Source organism: Geosmithia morbida (assembly GCF_012550715.1).
Source record: "Geosmithia morbida isolate 1262 chromosome Unknown scaffold_2, whole genome shotgun sequence".
NCBI classification, from domain to species: Eukaryota; Fungi; Ascomycota; class Sordariomycetes; order Hypocreales; family Bionectriaceae; genus Geosmithia; species Geosmithia morbida.
The window spans coordinates 1,893,716-1,908,711 of NW_023336189.1; the positions used below are offsets into that span (position 1 = coordinate 1,893,716).

A 14,996-nucleotide genomic window follows, 5' to 3' on the forward strand; every position below is an offset into this window, starting at 1 on the left:
GCTGCACTTGCACCAACGTCCTCGTTTTGCTCGTAGCTCATTCATCTGGATTGGCATTGGTAGGAAGGAGCAGCAGTGGTTAGCATGGCAGGAGCAGCCCTCGTCGCTCTCGTGATTGCCACCTTATTTCCTTCTCTTTCTCTCTCTCTCTCTCTCTCTCTCTCTATCTTTATCTATCCCCCCCCCCCGTCTGACTCCATAATAAATATACATATTACATATATCTCGTGCTTGATACAATCCCCGTACCCTGACCCAATATCTCCGAGCAAGCTCTGGTTGGCTCCGCCGGATCTGCGAGGTCGTCTCCCGAGGGCGTCCCACCAAAAAAAGAAGAAAAAATCGCTCCAAACGCGTTGCAACGAGACCAAGCCAAGCGCAGAGCCTCAAATGTGCCCAGCGCCTCTACGATACGAGTACTCGGTACTATTACAAGTACAGATTACAGCCTACCACTATCAATCCACCCACCCTTTTTTGGCGTCCTGTCGCCTGAGGCAGAATCCGGCCCTCTCAATCCCTGTTTGGTCTATGGGCTTCTCGTCTTGAGCTCATTGAGCTTAATCTTTTTTTTCTCCCTCTTTTTTTTCTTTCTATTCCTTCGTTGGCATCATCGCATCTTAGCATCATCCCCCTCCCCCTCCCCGCTGCCATGCACCCCGTCGCCTTCCGCGCACCGGTGGTGCGCCCCTTGGCCGCCGGTATCCGATGCTCGGCTAGGGCCTCGCCCTTCCAATCCTCCAGCATCGTCTTCCTGTGCCGTCAACAGTCGCGGACAGTGGCCAACCTGCCCAAGGCTGGAGATAAGGGAGCCACCGCGCTGACACGCCCGACCATATCGACCGGTCGCAAGCTGGTGCGCTTGTTGTCGGGCAAGCCGCCTGTCCCTACCAAGTCGCGCCTCGTCATTGTCGCCTACCGCACCGCCGCCTTCATCGGTGCCTCTCTGTCCGTTCTTGGTGTCGCCATTGTCGCCTTCTTCATCTACGATGCCTCCACCTATAAGGAGTATAGCACGCAATGCGATATTGAGGTGCCTCAGCTTGCTCTCAACCCCAGGAGGGGTGGCCCCAAGAACCTGCCCATTGCCGAGGCCTTTATCGACGACAACGACTCCGAAGAGAACCGCAGGCAGGTCCAGAAGCCCCGTCTCGTCGTTCTCGGCGGCGGCTGGGGCAGCGTTGCCCTCCTCAAGGACCTCGACCCCGATCAGTACCATGTCACCGTTATCGCTCCCACCAACTACTTCCTGTTCACCCCCATGCTCCCTTCGGCCACCGTCGGTACCCTCGAGCTGCGTTCCCTTGTCGAGCCTATCCGCCGAGTCCTTCGCGGCTGCGGTGGCCACTTCATCCGCGCCAAGGCCGAAGACGTCGAGTTCTCCGAAAAGCTCGTCGAGGTCTCTCAGGTTGGTATTGACGGTCAGGAGAAGCGCTTCTACGTCCCCTATGATAAGCTCGTTATCGGCGTCGGCTCCGTGACCAACCCCCACGGCGTCAAGGGTCTTGAGAACGCCTTCTTCCTTAAGAACATTGACGACGCCCGTGGTATCCGCAACCGCATCATCCGCAACTGTGAACTTGCCTGCCTGCCCACCACCACCGATGCCGAGAGGAAACGTCTACTGTCCTTTGTCATCAGCGGTGGCGGTCCCACTGGTGTCGAGTTTGCCGCCGAACTGTACGATCTCCTGAACGAAGACCTGTCGCACTACTTCCCCCGCCTGCTACGCAACGAGATCTCGGTCCACATCATCCAAAGCCGCAGCCACATCCTCAACACGTACGATGAGGCCGTGTCCAAGTACGCCGAGGAGCGCTTCTCGCGTGACCAGGTCGAGGTCCTGACAAACTCGCGAGTTAAGGAGGTGCTGCCCGACAAGATCATCTTTAGCCAGAAGCAGGCGGACGGATCCGTCGTCACCAAGGAGCTCCCTACCGGATTTTGCCTCTGGTCTACAGGCGTGGCCCCCACGACGTTGAGCAAGAAGCTGTCGGACAAGCTCGGCTCTTACCAGACCAACCGCCACGCCCTCGAGACCGACACGCACCTGCGCCTCAACGGTGCTCCCCTGGGTGATGTCTACGCCATTGGCGACTGCTCGACGGTGCAGAACAATATTGCCGACCACATCATCACCTTCCTGCGCACCATTTCGTGGCGTCGTGGCAACGACCCGGAGACGGTCAAGCTGCACTTTAGCGACTGGTGCCAGATGGCCCACGAGGTGCGCAAGCGCTTCCCCCAGGCCTCGGACCATCTCAAACGCCTCGACAAGCTCTTCTACGAGTTCGACAAGGATCAGGACGGCGCCCTCGACTACGGCGAGCTGCGCGAGCTCCTCAAGCAGATCGACAGCAAGCTGACGTCGCTGCCCGCCACCGCCCAGCGCGCCCACCAGCAGGGCCGCTACCTCGCCCACAAGTTCAACAAGGTCGCCCGCCTGTCAGCCGGCCTGGCCCTCAACGACGTCCGCGACGGTGACCTCGACGCGGCCGCCTATAGTGCCTTTGAGTACAAGCACCTCGGCAGCCTGGCCTACATTGGAAACTCGGCCGTCTTTGATCTGGGTGAGGGCTGGAACTTGGCCGGTGGCCTGTGGGCCGTATACACCTGGCGATCCGTCTACTTTGCTCAGAGCGTCAGTCTGCGTACTCGTAGTTTGATGGCGATGGACTGGGCTAAGCGAGCATGTTTCGGTCGGGGTGAGTTTTTTTTTCGCCTCTCTAGTTTCCCTCCTAATTTCTTCCCTTGTCACTTTCCTTTTCCCTCTTTCTCTACATTCCTGAATCGAAGCTAACCGGTAACAATTAGATCTCATGAGCTTCTAAGCGCATGTCCTTGTGATTTTCAGACACTTGATAACTTTTCTTTTTATACTGAGTAGAATCTGTTTTTTTTTGTCTTTTTCTATGTCATTTTTCTTGCGTGTCCTTATTAAAAATGAGTGTTGGGTGGGAAGAGAAATGGCATTGCATTGATACTTTTCTTTGTTTCTTTTTTTTTTTGGAGTTACGCTCCTTTCTTCACACCTTGGAGTTGAACTCCCTTTTTTTTTTTGTGGTTATAAAGGAAACAAAGTCATTCAGAGTCTAAAGTCATATGAGCCACCAAGTCGATTGATAGAAAATATTGGAAAGAAGACAATTGTAGAACAATACCTCATATATATATACTCGTTGAATGCAACAATACAAAAAAGACTTTTATAATCAAACAACGCCTTCGCAGCAGCAGCAGTACGTACCCCAGTACCAGTAGCAACCTTGTCATTCATCTTGATAAACCCCTGCCCATCTACATAGTAACTCTGGAAAGAAAGATGTGAAAAGGAAACAGAAAGATAAAAAATGAACCCCAAGGCTCAAAGGACAAAATCCTTGTACGTCCACTTTTCCGTCACCTTACGCTTGGCCTGCTTCTTGAAGGGAATGTGTCTTCTAGCCTCAACCTTGCCCCGCAGGAGCATGTTGCGGTACCGGTCCTTAAGAAGGTTGCCCTCGGGTCTCAGCAGACGCAGGCTTCCCTGCAATTCATCGGGGAGGATAAGTTCCAGGTCTTTCTCCGGCAGCTTGAATTTGCCAAGCTGCCTCCTGCGCAGCTTCTCATCGTCGTCGTCGTCGTCGTCGTCGTCCGCATCTGAGTCCTTGTTTTCCAGGGTCTGGAGTGCTTGCTGCTTGTTTGCAACCTCTTCGGCAATCTCTGCGATGCGGTTCTCCTGTCTGCGACGCTGCTTCATGGCCTCCTTATGCTTGGCCAGGCGCTCGTCTGCCTTGCGGCGCTCCGCACTCTTGCGCTGTTGCAGGGTCTTGCGCTTTGGACGCTTCGCGGCGACAGTGCCCTCGGCGTCACTCTGGAAACCCTCCCACTCGGAATCTTCCTCCCACTCTGAAAGTTCGGCACGTGCATCAGCGGCCTCGGCCTCGGTGGCAGATCGAGCCAGAGCCTCAGCCCTGACCCGCTCGGCTTCTTCCTGCTCGAGACGCTTGCGCTCTGCCTCCACGGCCTTGGCACCCTCCTCGCTCAGACGCTTCTCGTAAGCCTCGAAGGAAGGGTTGTAGCTGTGGCCACTCGAAGGCGCCTTAACCGCCTTGATAGGCTTGTTGCTAGCCAACAGAGAGATAGGCTTCTGCTTCATGGACTTGGGGGCCTTGGGCTTTGCTTGCTTAGGGAGAAAGTCGAATTTGGGGTCCTGCTTAGGTTCCAGTGCAGTCGGGGCATCTTCCGCCCAGATATCAAACGTAGCATCCGTCACTTCAACGGTGTTGTCGTGCTGTCCATCTGCCACACGCTTCAGACGGCCCAGTTCCTTTTGGGAGACCCAGTCGGCCTTGTGACGCTTGGTGGAAACAACGCCGTCTGTTATCTTTGTCAAGTGCGCAGCAGGGCGCTTGCGCGTGTCTACTGCAGGAACTGAGGACCTCTCAGCGAGAATCTCGTCCGACTTCAGAGTCTTCTTGGCAGACTTGTTCTTATTGGCCGTCTGGATGTCGCCTTTGATGTCGAGGGTGAAGAGGTCTGCAGCTTCCTTTTCTTTGATGACACCACTGTTTATTGTCAGTATGCGAGTTTTGAGAAAACACAAACAGGTGAAGAGGTATGGAGAGAGACTCACCCTCGAATGATTTCTTCGTTCAGGTCCTCAAGACCCTTCTGAACCTCTGTGACGTCGACGTTCTTGCGCCATGACTTCTTGCCCTTTCGGGAAGGCTGCTTGTAGGAACTCGGGGCGTCCCCTGATGATGGGCCCTTTATTACGGGCATTTTGACTAATGTGTTGGAAGAGGAGAAGTCCAGCAGGCAGAGGATGCAGTTCCTGTTCTTGCTGAACGGCGGAGGACGTGATACACAAAAGGAAGGCGCGGACGAGGTTTTGACGAACAAAGAAGGCACAATCTACTTTTTTTTTTAGTGGGGTAATAAGTGCCATAGGCCATTGACCGACAAAGACGGAAGGCGCTAACCTAACAGGAGACCCCAAGCTTGCGGTACGGTGTCTCCGTTATAAACGGAACCAGGTAATCAATCTGTTTTCCAGACCCACCGTAATTTCCGTTTTGGTCACCGTTCACCCACGTGAAGGCGTATTACGGTGAATAGCAGTACCCAAAGGTAAACTGTCCGTCAATAGTACAGCTTGGCTCTCCGACATTATCAACGACGTCGCCCATTGTCCCAAGCTTCAGCACATTACACCGACTCTCGACCTGCTCTGTTCCTCTCTCTTCCTCTCACCAGATTTATCTACCAACGAAGGATACGCACGTCGACGCAGCTCATCTCTCACTTGCTTTGTCCTCTCCTCCCTTCCCCCTCCCCCGCGCGCACCCACCCCCCCGCGGTTGACGACCCCCCCTGACGCCCGACACCAACGTCCGAACCGGGGAGCGAATTAGTTTGAAGCACAGCAACAACCGCATACGGAACCGCCTCCAAGATGGCGCAGGCAGGAGGGTCATACAACAACCCCTTGAAGAAATTCAAGTAGGTGCTGAGAGAATGGATACAATGGTTTGGTTGGCACTAACGATGTTGGCAATATAGGCTGGTGTTTTTGGGCGAGCAAAGTGGTATGTTTATCTGCTTTTCTCTATTATTACCGGGCTGTTCAGACAGGGCGAATGATGGCTTCCGATCACTGATGTATAGAACAGTTGGAAAGACTTCCCTGATTACGCGGTTCATGTACGACTCGTTCGATAATATGTACCAAGCCACTATTGGTATCGACTTTCTATCCAAGGTCCGAAGAATGCACCCCAAAGAGGAACATTGACAAGTGAAGAGCGAGCGGGAAGAGAGTCTGACTGTGACTGTGATAGACCATGTACCTCGAGGACAGGACGGTACGACTTCAGCTATGGGACACGGCGGGACAGGAGCGATTCCGCAGCTTGATCCCATCGTACATTCGCGATTCAAGTGTTGCCGTTGTCGTCTATGACATTTCGAGTATGTTTATTTGAAAAGAGAGGGAATGGTGAAGAAACACACAGGCAAGGGAAGAACAGGGGGGAAAGGAACCATTCTGACGCATTGCCTCTACAATACAGACGCCAAGTCATTCCAAAACACCAAGAAGTGGATTGACGACGTGCGAGCCGAGCGTGGCAACGACGTCATCATCGTCCTAGTGGGCAACAAGACTGATCTCAACGACAAGCGAGAGGTGACGACGCAGCAGGGAGAAGACGAGGCCAAGAGGAACAGCCTCATGTTTGTCGAGACGAGTGCCAAGCTTGGACATAATGTCAAGAACCTCTTCAAGAGGATAGCACAGGCGCTGCCTGGTATGGAAGGGTCTGATGCTGCAGCCCAAGCTTCTAGCCAAAGTATGTACCCCTTTCTCTCTCCTTCCCTCCTTTTCCCCTATCCTTCTACAATTTTTTTCCCCTCTATCGATTTCTCTTTCCGCTCTCCTTGAGGGTCATGATCGAAACAATGCTAACAAGCTGTAGTGATTGATGTCAAGACGAGCCAGAGCCAGACTGCTCAGGAGGGATGTGCCTGTTAGGGTACGCGCATTCAAAGAGAAGGAGAGAGAGAGAGAGAGTACATTAAACGGAAGCTTTTTTTATTCCATCTTGGTGTATGTTTTTATCCAGTTCAGTCCCTAGGTACATGTTGGTCGGTGCAATAGTGACCAACTAAGGGGAAAGGGGTGTCTGGACCGGGGAGAAAAGGGGGAGAAGTAGCAGCATACACTTATCTTCGGACACAGAAGAGACAAGGAGAGGAAGAGCAGGTTGGCATTATGAGGCAGCAATCTGATAAACGGGGTTTATATATATATTTTTTTTCTTATCTTTCAGTACTTGATCTCAATATTTCGAATGTGGTATCATCTGTCTGGCTTGGGATGAGGGTGGTTCAGCTTGTGGTAGATGGTATGGGATGTTTGTATCAAGTATACTGGTAGCCAACACCCGAGGTGAAGGAGAATGTTAGACCTGATTTAGAGGCAGGCTCTTATCTATTGTGCTCCGTATAATTGGTAGTACTCATCTTTATTATATGGCATTGTTTTATTAGACAATCATGGTAAATCAAGTAGTACATGTAGATGATATATTACTGAAGCCCCTGAGAAGATAGGTCCAGGGTAGGCTAGGACATCTAGCGCTGCTTGAGTTCAACCTGCTCAGCTTATGTGTCCCTGTCTAGTGTGATTATCGCACGACCAGTTCGACAATCAGAGGGATGGAAGACATGTAAATTACGTCCTAGCTAATGTAGAAATGAGGACGAAATTTGTGTCTATTCTATAACAGATATGCTGGGCTGCGGCTGTTTGGATTTGACCCTGGCTCTACATGTACGTGATACATAACACTCGGTACCTACTTGTCACATACGAACCTGGCTGTCGAATAGGTACCTCATATTAGTCACACAACAATAGGCCTATGATATTGCATTTCGTTGCATAATATCCGCTGGTCCCGAAAACCCCGAACCCGACTCCTTGGCGCTTGTCATTTCCTCCCCCTGGGCTCTTCTCTAGACTCTCCCATCTTCTACTTTCCCTCCTCATTCATTCTGCATTTCCCGACTCGAGCGCGCACCGACTTTGACAATACGCACCATGTCAAGATTTACGAGCCTCTACCTGCGGGTGCCGCGACCCAAGGTGAGCCCATTCCCCCCTATCATAGAGGAGGAGGAGGAGGAGGAGGAGAAGCGCGCACGTGACCCATCATTACTGACGATCATCCTCGACGGCAACAACAGAACCTGTTCGGCTTCATCAGCCTGCAGACGGGCACGGAGCTGATCACGCTGATGCTGATACTGAACAAGGTGACGGGCGTGTACGGTCTGCTGGCCATCCTGACCGGGTACCAGCTGTCGCTGCTGCAGCTGGCGACGTACGTGTACTCGCTCGTGTCGCTGGGGGTGGTGGTGTACCTGGCGCCGCACATCCGCCGACAGAGCGCAGTCGAGTGCCTGGCGCTGGCGTGGCTGTACGTGGTGGACACGACGGTGAACACGGCCGACACGGTGGCCTTCGGATCGACCTGGTACCCAGCCACCACCACCACCAAGGTGGGCAACATTGGCACCGTGGCCGTGGCCACCGTCGGGGCCCCGCCCCGCGAGACGGCCGCCAGCATGGTGTTGCTCGTCGCCCACACGCTCGTGCGCATCTATTACTCCCTCGTCGTCATGTCCTTTGCCCGCCAGGTCATCCAGTCTACCGTGCAGACCCTCGTCATCAACGGTGAGGCTGACGTCGTCGACTCCCCCGACGGGCCCTTTGCCCAGAACCTGCCCGACGGCCAGGGCCGCAGGGGCAGGGCCGGTCGCACCATGGTCTCTTTCATCAGGGGTTACTGGCTCGAGCAGCCTCTTGCTGGCTGGACGCCCGAGGGAGCGTCTACCAAGGGGTCTGTCTCTGCCAAGGCCAGAGACTTTTCGTAGGGGAATATTCCATCCTACTATTCTTCTGCTCCTCCCCCCTCCCACCTCTCCATCTGAAGGATAGGATGGAATTTTAAGGGAGGTCACTACTTTTAATACAATCCGGTTGTGCTATGGGAGTGCGCTGGAAGCAGGGTATGTCCTGCATTTCATTCAGCAAAAATGCAAGGCGAAAAAAAAAATAGCGGTTTTCAAGGAGAAGACGAAAGAAAACACATCATCGACCACCAGTCGCGGGTCAAGGCCATTCAATTGCACTATCCGCACAATCATCACAACGTCGCATCATCAAGGGGGGCACAGCAAAAGGGATACCACAAGACAGAATATTAATTACATAATACACCAGATGTCATAATGATAATTCACAGGATACCACAAGGCAGAATATTAATTATACAATACACTACTAGCTATCTTGACGATAAAACACAGTGTCGACACATACTTTTTATACAGTGTTACATAATACACACTCTCCTGCGACGGCAAAGTCGAGAGGACTCAGACAGTCAAGGACCGACAAGCGTGTCAACGGGCCGGGTCGGGAAATGGGAATTGAAAATACAGGGTCCTAGAGGTATGAATTAGTAATTGGCGTGATGGTGTTGGATGCATAATCTTTATCCTACATGCGTATTCGTGATGACAGCACTCGTAACGATTGTAGGATCATAGTGACTCTCTCTCTCTCCCTCTTGAAAAAAAAAAAACCGGACATTTCGTGGGATTTCATGTGACCAGGTCCGGCATTCGGAGACTGCAAAGGCAATTTCGCCATTTACGGCTTTGTCGGTCTGTCGGGCCACAAGCGGGGCATCGCCACAGCCGGGAATCGGACGCCGGGGGAGGGATTAAGGAAAAGGAGGGTTGCGAATAGGGCAGACGCAATTGGTTAAAGAGTACGTGATTGGGGGTTTTTTTTTCTTCGTTCTTTCTTTTTTCTCGCTCCTAGAGGAAAGTTATTTTTCATAGTGATGAGATGTAAGTAGTGAGTGTTTCAGGAAGGAACAACGAGAACAGACGGAAGGAACGGCTCATATACTCTTGCCATTGCCAATTCACATGCATTACAGTCTTTTAGTTTTTCATTCCTGTTTTTTCCCCAACTTTTTCGTTTTCTTTTTCACCATCTACACAATCTTTTAAAATGGTCACAACTGATGATTTGTGTGCCGCATTTAACACTATATATAAATAAGGCTAGCGTATAGCCGCCGCTTGGCTCTGTTTTCCTAGAATCACGCAATGCCTCCTCCGGCCGGATTGCGGGGAGTGTCAATTTTTCTCTCTCCTGGTGGCCAACGCCGCCGCCGTCGCCTTTCCAAGTCCCCATTGTAATTCCTTAGTAGGAGGGCAACCAGACATTTCACTCTCCTATTGACCCATTCCTCCTCTCACCAACTAAAAGAAAATAGTAGGAAAAAAAGAGGAAACGAGCGACCCCTTAGTGGATCTCAAGTTCATTCTACCCACGAGCCCTGGTGGGCTTTTCGCTTCCACTCGCAGAGACCCGGATTTCTCATAAGCGGCCCTCCCCCCGCTCTCTCTCCATCATGGCCTTTCTCTTTCGGTCCAGCTCCGTCGACAATTCCAAGATGGACGCTGCTGCTGTGTCTCATCAGATTCGCACGCCTGAAGAGGCTGGTAAGTCTTTGCTCTCCTTCCATGCCTTTGTCCTCCTCCTCCTCCTCCTCCTCCCCAGTGATGATGATGGTGATGGTGGCGAGATGTGAAACACTGAAAAACAATACAAAAAATGCTGACCAACTTCAATAGTGTCGAGAATCGCTTACCTCTCCAGCGATGTCATCATCTCGGTTCAGCCTTCCCTGGCTACCGACTCTCCCTTCTCCTCTCACCTGAAGCGTTATGCTTCTCGTAAGGACCACAGCCTCGTCGCCAGTCGAGCCGATGCCGTCCCCGAGGTAAGATAGACCTTTTATCTCTATACTCGACATCCCCCACTTCGAGTACTGACAAACACTTTCTTCTTCTTCCTCCCCCCCCCCCTTCAGATCCTCTCCGTCAGGCACAATGCCGACCCTCTCCTCTCCGTCTTTGACCCCATTCGCTCGGGCAGCCTCGTCTCAGTCACCACCAACTCGTCCATCCTGCTCGCCTCGGTCCCTCACCTCTACAAGCTCGCCCACTACCCCGTCGTCCTCCACGTCTCGCTCGAGCCCCGCAACTTTGCGGACTACTCGGTAATCACCTCCATTCGCAACTCGGGATGCACCTTTCTGCACTCCGAGTCCCTCCAGGAGGCACAGGACATGGCCCTGACGGCTCACGCCCTCGCTATCCGCACCGGCAAGGCTGTCATCCACTTCTTCGCCCCGGCCACCTCGGCCGACGACAAACCCATCGACACCGAGGACCCCACCGTTGTCCGTGACATCCTCGACCTGCATATCGTCAGGAGGTTCCAAGCTGCCCGCATCGCCGCCGACGGTATCTACGCTGACGATGGCCACGTCGCCACTGCCTGGCACAACGTCCCCGAGGCCGGCGCTGCCGTCGCTGCTGGCACCGCCACTTCCGACAACGAGTCTGCTGCTCGCGTCGCTTCTGCTCCGCCTGCTCCTACCGACAAGGCCGTCAGCGGCAGCGATACGGCTTCCTCCAAGGACACGTCGGCCAAGACGAGCACTGCTAGCGAGTCGGGCGACTCCGTCTCTGTCGCCACCACCGTCGAGACGAACCTCACCTCCCAGATCACCTCGGCCGACATCTTTGACGCCGCCGCGTCCATCTGGAAGCAGCTGCAGGCCGCCGTCGACCGCTCCTACAGTGCCTTTGAGTATACAGGCCCCGCCAACGCTGCCAACGCTCTCCTCATCTTTGGCTCCGACGCCGGTTCCTTTGCCCAGGTCATCGACGCCGCCAAGCCTGAAGACGTCTTCTATCACGCCGCTATCATCACCCCGCGCTTGTACAGGCCCTGGATTGGCTCCAGGCTGGTCGAGGCCATCCCCGCCTCGGTCAAGAGGATCGCTGTCCTCGAGCAGATTCACCGTAAGACGACGCGCTGGGGTCCCACCCTCATCGATGTCCTCACCTCGCTCAAGAGCGGCCCCGGCGGCGTCGAGCACATCGTCGGCTACCAGGTCGGATACGTCGACCCCACCGTCACCGTCCAGGCCATCCGCGGCGTCATCCAGAACCTGACGTTGCCCAAGCCCATCCAGAACCTCGAGGTCGGCGTCCGTAACGCTCCCGAGGTCCTGACCGAGAAGGACGACGAGGCCCCCAAAGTCGAGTCGGCCTACACCAAGATCCTGGACCAGCTGTTTGGCGAGAGGACCCACATTGTCAACGCCGTCAAGTCGACCCACGCCGGCATCTCGTCGGCGGTCGTCGCCAGGCCCGAGTTCGGCTTCGGTTCCCTGCTGGCCCGCAAGGAGCTCCGCGAGCGCTTTGTCGCCGAGGCCAAGGCCGCTGCCAGCAGCAACGACTTCATCACCGATGGTCCCCGCAACTGGCTAGCCCGCTGGGCCCTGAGCGCCTCGGACGCGGCCAAGTCATCTGAGCTTGCCGATGACGTCGTCGCTCGCCTCGAGACGGACGGCTCAGCCCTGTCTAGGAAGCTGCTAGCCAACAAGGCCCTGTTCCGTAAGGAGTCCATGTGGCTGATAGGCTCCGACGCCTGGGCCTACGACCTGGGCAACTCCGGTGTTCACCACGTCCTGGCCTCGGGCGAGAATGTCAACATGCTCATCATCGACTCGACCCCCTACTCGGCCAAGGCCGCCGCCGACGCCCAGCGCCGCAAGAAGGACATTGGCCTGTACGCCATGAACTTTGGCAACGCCTACGTCGCCTCCACCGCCGTCTACAGCTCCTACACCCAGGTCCTCCAGGCCATGCTCGAGGCTGACCGCTTCGACGGCCCTTCGGTCGTCCTGGCCTACCTACCCTACTTTGGCGAGACCGACTCGGCCCTGACCGTCCTCCAGGAGACCAAGAGGGCCGTCGACGCCGGCTACTGGCCCCTGTACCGCTGGAATCCTCAGAACGAGACCAAGGGCGAGCCCAACTTCTCCCTTGACTCGGAGCTCATCAAGCAAGAGCTCAAGAAATTCCTCGATCGCGACAACCAGCTGACCCAGCTGATGAAGAAGGAGCCCAAATTCGCCTCCAGCCTCGCCAAGGACTTTGGCACCGAGGTTCGTGCCCAACAGAAGCGCAAGGCCAAGGATGCCTACAACCAACTGCTCGAGGGCCTCCTGGGCGCCCCCCTCACCGTCCTCTTTGCCTCGGACAACGGCAATGCCACCACCATTGCCAAGCGCCTGGCCAACCGCGGCCGCGCCCGTGGCCTCAAGACGTCCGTCATGGCCATGGAGGACTACCCCCTCGAGGACCTGCCGTCCGAGGAGAACATTGTCTTCATCACGTCCACGGCCGGTCAGGGCGAGTTCCCCCAGAATGGTCTCGCCTTCTGGGAGGCCATCAAGGAGACGACCGACATGGACCTCGCCACGGTCAACTTCTCCGTCTTCGGCCTGGGCGACAGCCACTATTGGCCCCGCAAGGAGGACAAGATCTTCTACAACAAGCCCGCCAAGGACCTGGACCGCGTCCTGACCAACCTGGGCGCCAGGCACCTGGCAGACACGGGCCTGGGAGACGACCAGGACCCCGACGGCTTCCAGACCGGCTACTCGGAGTGGGAGCCCAAGATCTGGACCGCCCTGGGCGTGGACAATGTCGAGGGCCTCGCCGACGAGCCGCCGCCCATCACCAACGAGGACATCAAGCTCGCGTCCAACTTCCTTCGCGGTACCATTGTCGAAGGTCTCAATGACCCCACGACGGGCGCCATCTCAGCCGCGGACCAGCAGCTGACCAAGTTCCACGGCACATACATGCAGGATGACCGTGACGTGCGCGACGAGCGCAAGGCGCAGGGTCTCGAGCCCGCCTACTCCTTCATGATTCGCTGTCGACTCCCCAGCGGTATCTCGACGCCCAAGCAGTGGATCCAGATGGATGACATCAGCATGGAGCTGGGCAACGAGACGATGAAGCTGACGACGCGCCAGACGTTCCAGTTCCACGGCATCGTCAAGGGCAAGCTCAAGCCGGCCATGCAGGCCATCAACCGGTCTTTGATGACGACCATCGCCGCCTGCGGCGACGTCAACCGCAACGTCATGTGCAGCTCGCTACCCACGCAGTCCAAGTTCCACCGCGAGGTGCACGCCGTGTCGCAGAAGATCAGCGACCACCTGCTGCCGTCTACGACGGCCTACCACGAGATCTGGTTGACGGACGACAACGACAAGAAGATGCAGGTGGCGGGAGACGCCGTTCAAGACTTTGAGCCGCTGTACGGTCCCACGTACCTGCCTCGCAAGTTCAAGATCACTATCGCCGTGCCGCCGCACAACGACACGGACGTGTATGCGCACGATGTCGGTCTCATCGCCATAAAGGGAAAGGACGGCGGCCTTGAGGGCTTCAACGTCCTTGCCGGCGGCGGCATGGGCACAACGCACAACAACAAGAAGACGTACCCGCAGACAGGCCGGATGTTCGGTTTCTGCCCCACGGACAAGGTGCACATTGCGTGCGAGAAGATCATGCTGGTGCAGCGCGACTACGGCGACCGTAAGAACCGCAAGCATGCGCGTCTCAAGTACACCATTGACGACATGACGGTGCCCGTGTTCCGGGCCAAGGTGGAGGAGCTGTGGGGTGACAAATTCCAGCCGGAGCGTCCGTTTGAGTTCAAGAGCAACGTCGACACCTTTGGGTGGCAAAAGGACGAGTTCGGGCTGAACCACTTCACATTTTTCATCGAGAACGGCCGCATCGAGGACACGCCTGAGTTCCGGATGAAGACTGGGCTGCGCGAGATCGCCAAGGTGCTGAAGGGCGAGTTCCGCCTGACGGGTAACCAGCATCTGATGATGAGCAACGTGGCCGACGAGGACCTGCCGCAGATCAAGGAGCTGATGAAGCACTACAAGCTGGACAACCTGCACTTCTCGGGCCTGCGCCTCAGCTCGTCTGCCTGCGTGGCCTTCCCCACCTGCGGCCTCGCCATGGCCGAGTCGGAGCGCTACCTGCCGGTGCTCATCTCCAAGCTGGAGGGCTGCCTCGAGGACGTAGGCCTCCGCCAGGACTCCATCGTCATGCGCATGACAGGCTGCCCCAACGGCTGCGCCCGCCCCTGGCTCGCTGAGGTGGCTTTTGTCGGAAAGGCTTACGGCGCCTACAACATGTACCTCGGCGGCGGCTACCACGGCCAGCGCCTCAACAAGCTCTACCGTCAGAGCATCAAGGAGGACGAGATTCTCGCCATCATGAAGCCCCTTCTCAAGAGGTATGCTCTCGAGCGCCAGGATGGTGAGCGTTTCGGTGATTTCTGCATTCGCTCTGGTATCATCACTGCTACTACCGACGGCCAAAACTTTCATGACAATGTTTGTTCCCCCCCCCCTCCCTCTCTCTCTCCCTTCCTCTCTCTCTCTCTCTTGTCTACCCTTCTCCTTTCTGCTCCTCTCAAGACAAAAACTGACTGACATCAACTTTAGATCCCCGAGGACGACGAGGAAGAGGAATAG

At 55.4% G+C, this 14,996-nt stretch overlaps 5 protein-coding genes across 5 annotated transcripts; 4 read left to right on the forward strand and 1 right to left on the reverse strand.

Moving 5' to 3' along the window:
* Positions 1 to 652: 652 nt before the first annotated feature.
* On the forward strand, positions 653 to 2,831 carry GMORB2_4222 (NADH dehydrogenase; the record flags this gene model as incomplete). The annotated part of the gene is made up of 2 exons (XM_035466197.1): positions 653 to 2,705; positions 2,815 to 2,831. The coding sequence occupies 2 exons, from the start codon at positions 653 to 655 to the stop codon at positions 2,829 to 2,831; spliced, it is 2,070 nt and encodes a 689-aa protein (XP_035324034.1).
* A 533-nt stretch (positions 2,832 to 3,364) lies between these two features.
* GMORB2_4223 (nucleolar protein 53) lies at positions 3,365 to 4,764 on the reverse strand (the record flags this gene model as incomplete). The annotated part of the gene is made up of 2 exons (XM_035466198.1): positions 3,365 to 4,547; positions 4,616 to 4,764. The coding sequence occupies 2 exons, from the start codon at positions 4,762 to 4,764 to the stop codon at positions 3,365 to 3,367; spliced, it is 1,332 nt and encodes a 443-aa protein (XP_035324035.1).
* A 673-nt stretch (positions 4,765 to 5,437) lies between these two features.
* On the forward strand, positions 5,438 to 6,514 carry GMORB2_4224 (Ras-related protein Rab-6A; the record flags this gene model as incomplete). Its single annotated transcript, XM_035466199.1, has 6 exons — positions 5,438 to 5,484; positions 5,545 to 5,570; positions 5,655 to 5,743; positions 5,823 to 5,952; positions 6,054 to 6,332; positions 6,459 to 6,514. 6 exons carry the CDS (start codon positions 5,438 to 5,440, stop codon positions 6,512 to 6,514), a joined length of 627 nt encoding a protein of 208 aa, XP_035324036.1.
* A 1,071-nt stretch (positions 6,515 to 7,585) lies between these two features.
* Positions 7,586 to 8,421, forward strand: GMORB2_4225 (Inositolphosphorylceramide synthase subunit Kei1; the record flags this gene model as incomplete). The annotated part of the gene is made up of 2 exons (XM_035466200.1): positions 7,586 to 7,630; positions 7,732 to 8,421. 2 exons carry the CDS (start codon positions 7,586 to 7,588, stop codon positions 8,419 to 8,421), a joined length of 735 nt encoding a protein of 244 aa, XP_035324037.1.
* A 1,556-nt stretch (positions 8,422 to 9,977) lies between these two features.
* On the forward strand, positions 9,978 to 14,996 carry GMORB2_4226 (sulfite reductase (NADPH) hemoprotein beta-component; the record flags this gene model as incomplete). The annotated part of the gene is made up of 4 exons (XM_035466201.1): positions 9,978 to 10,068; positions 10,201 to 10,349; positions 10,440 to 14,855; positions 14,967 to 14,996. The coding sequence occupies 4 exons, from the start codon at positions 9,978 to 9,980 to the stop codon at positions 14,994 to 14,996; spliced, it is 4,686 nt and encodes a 1,561-aa protein (XP_035324038.1).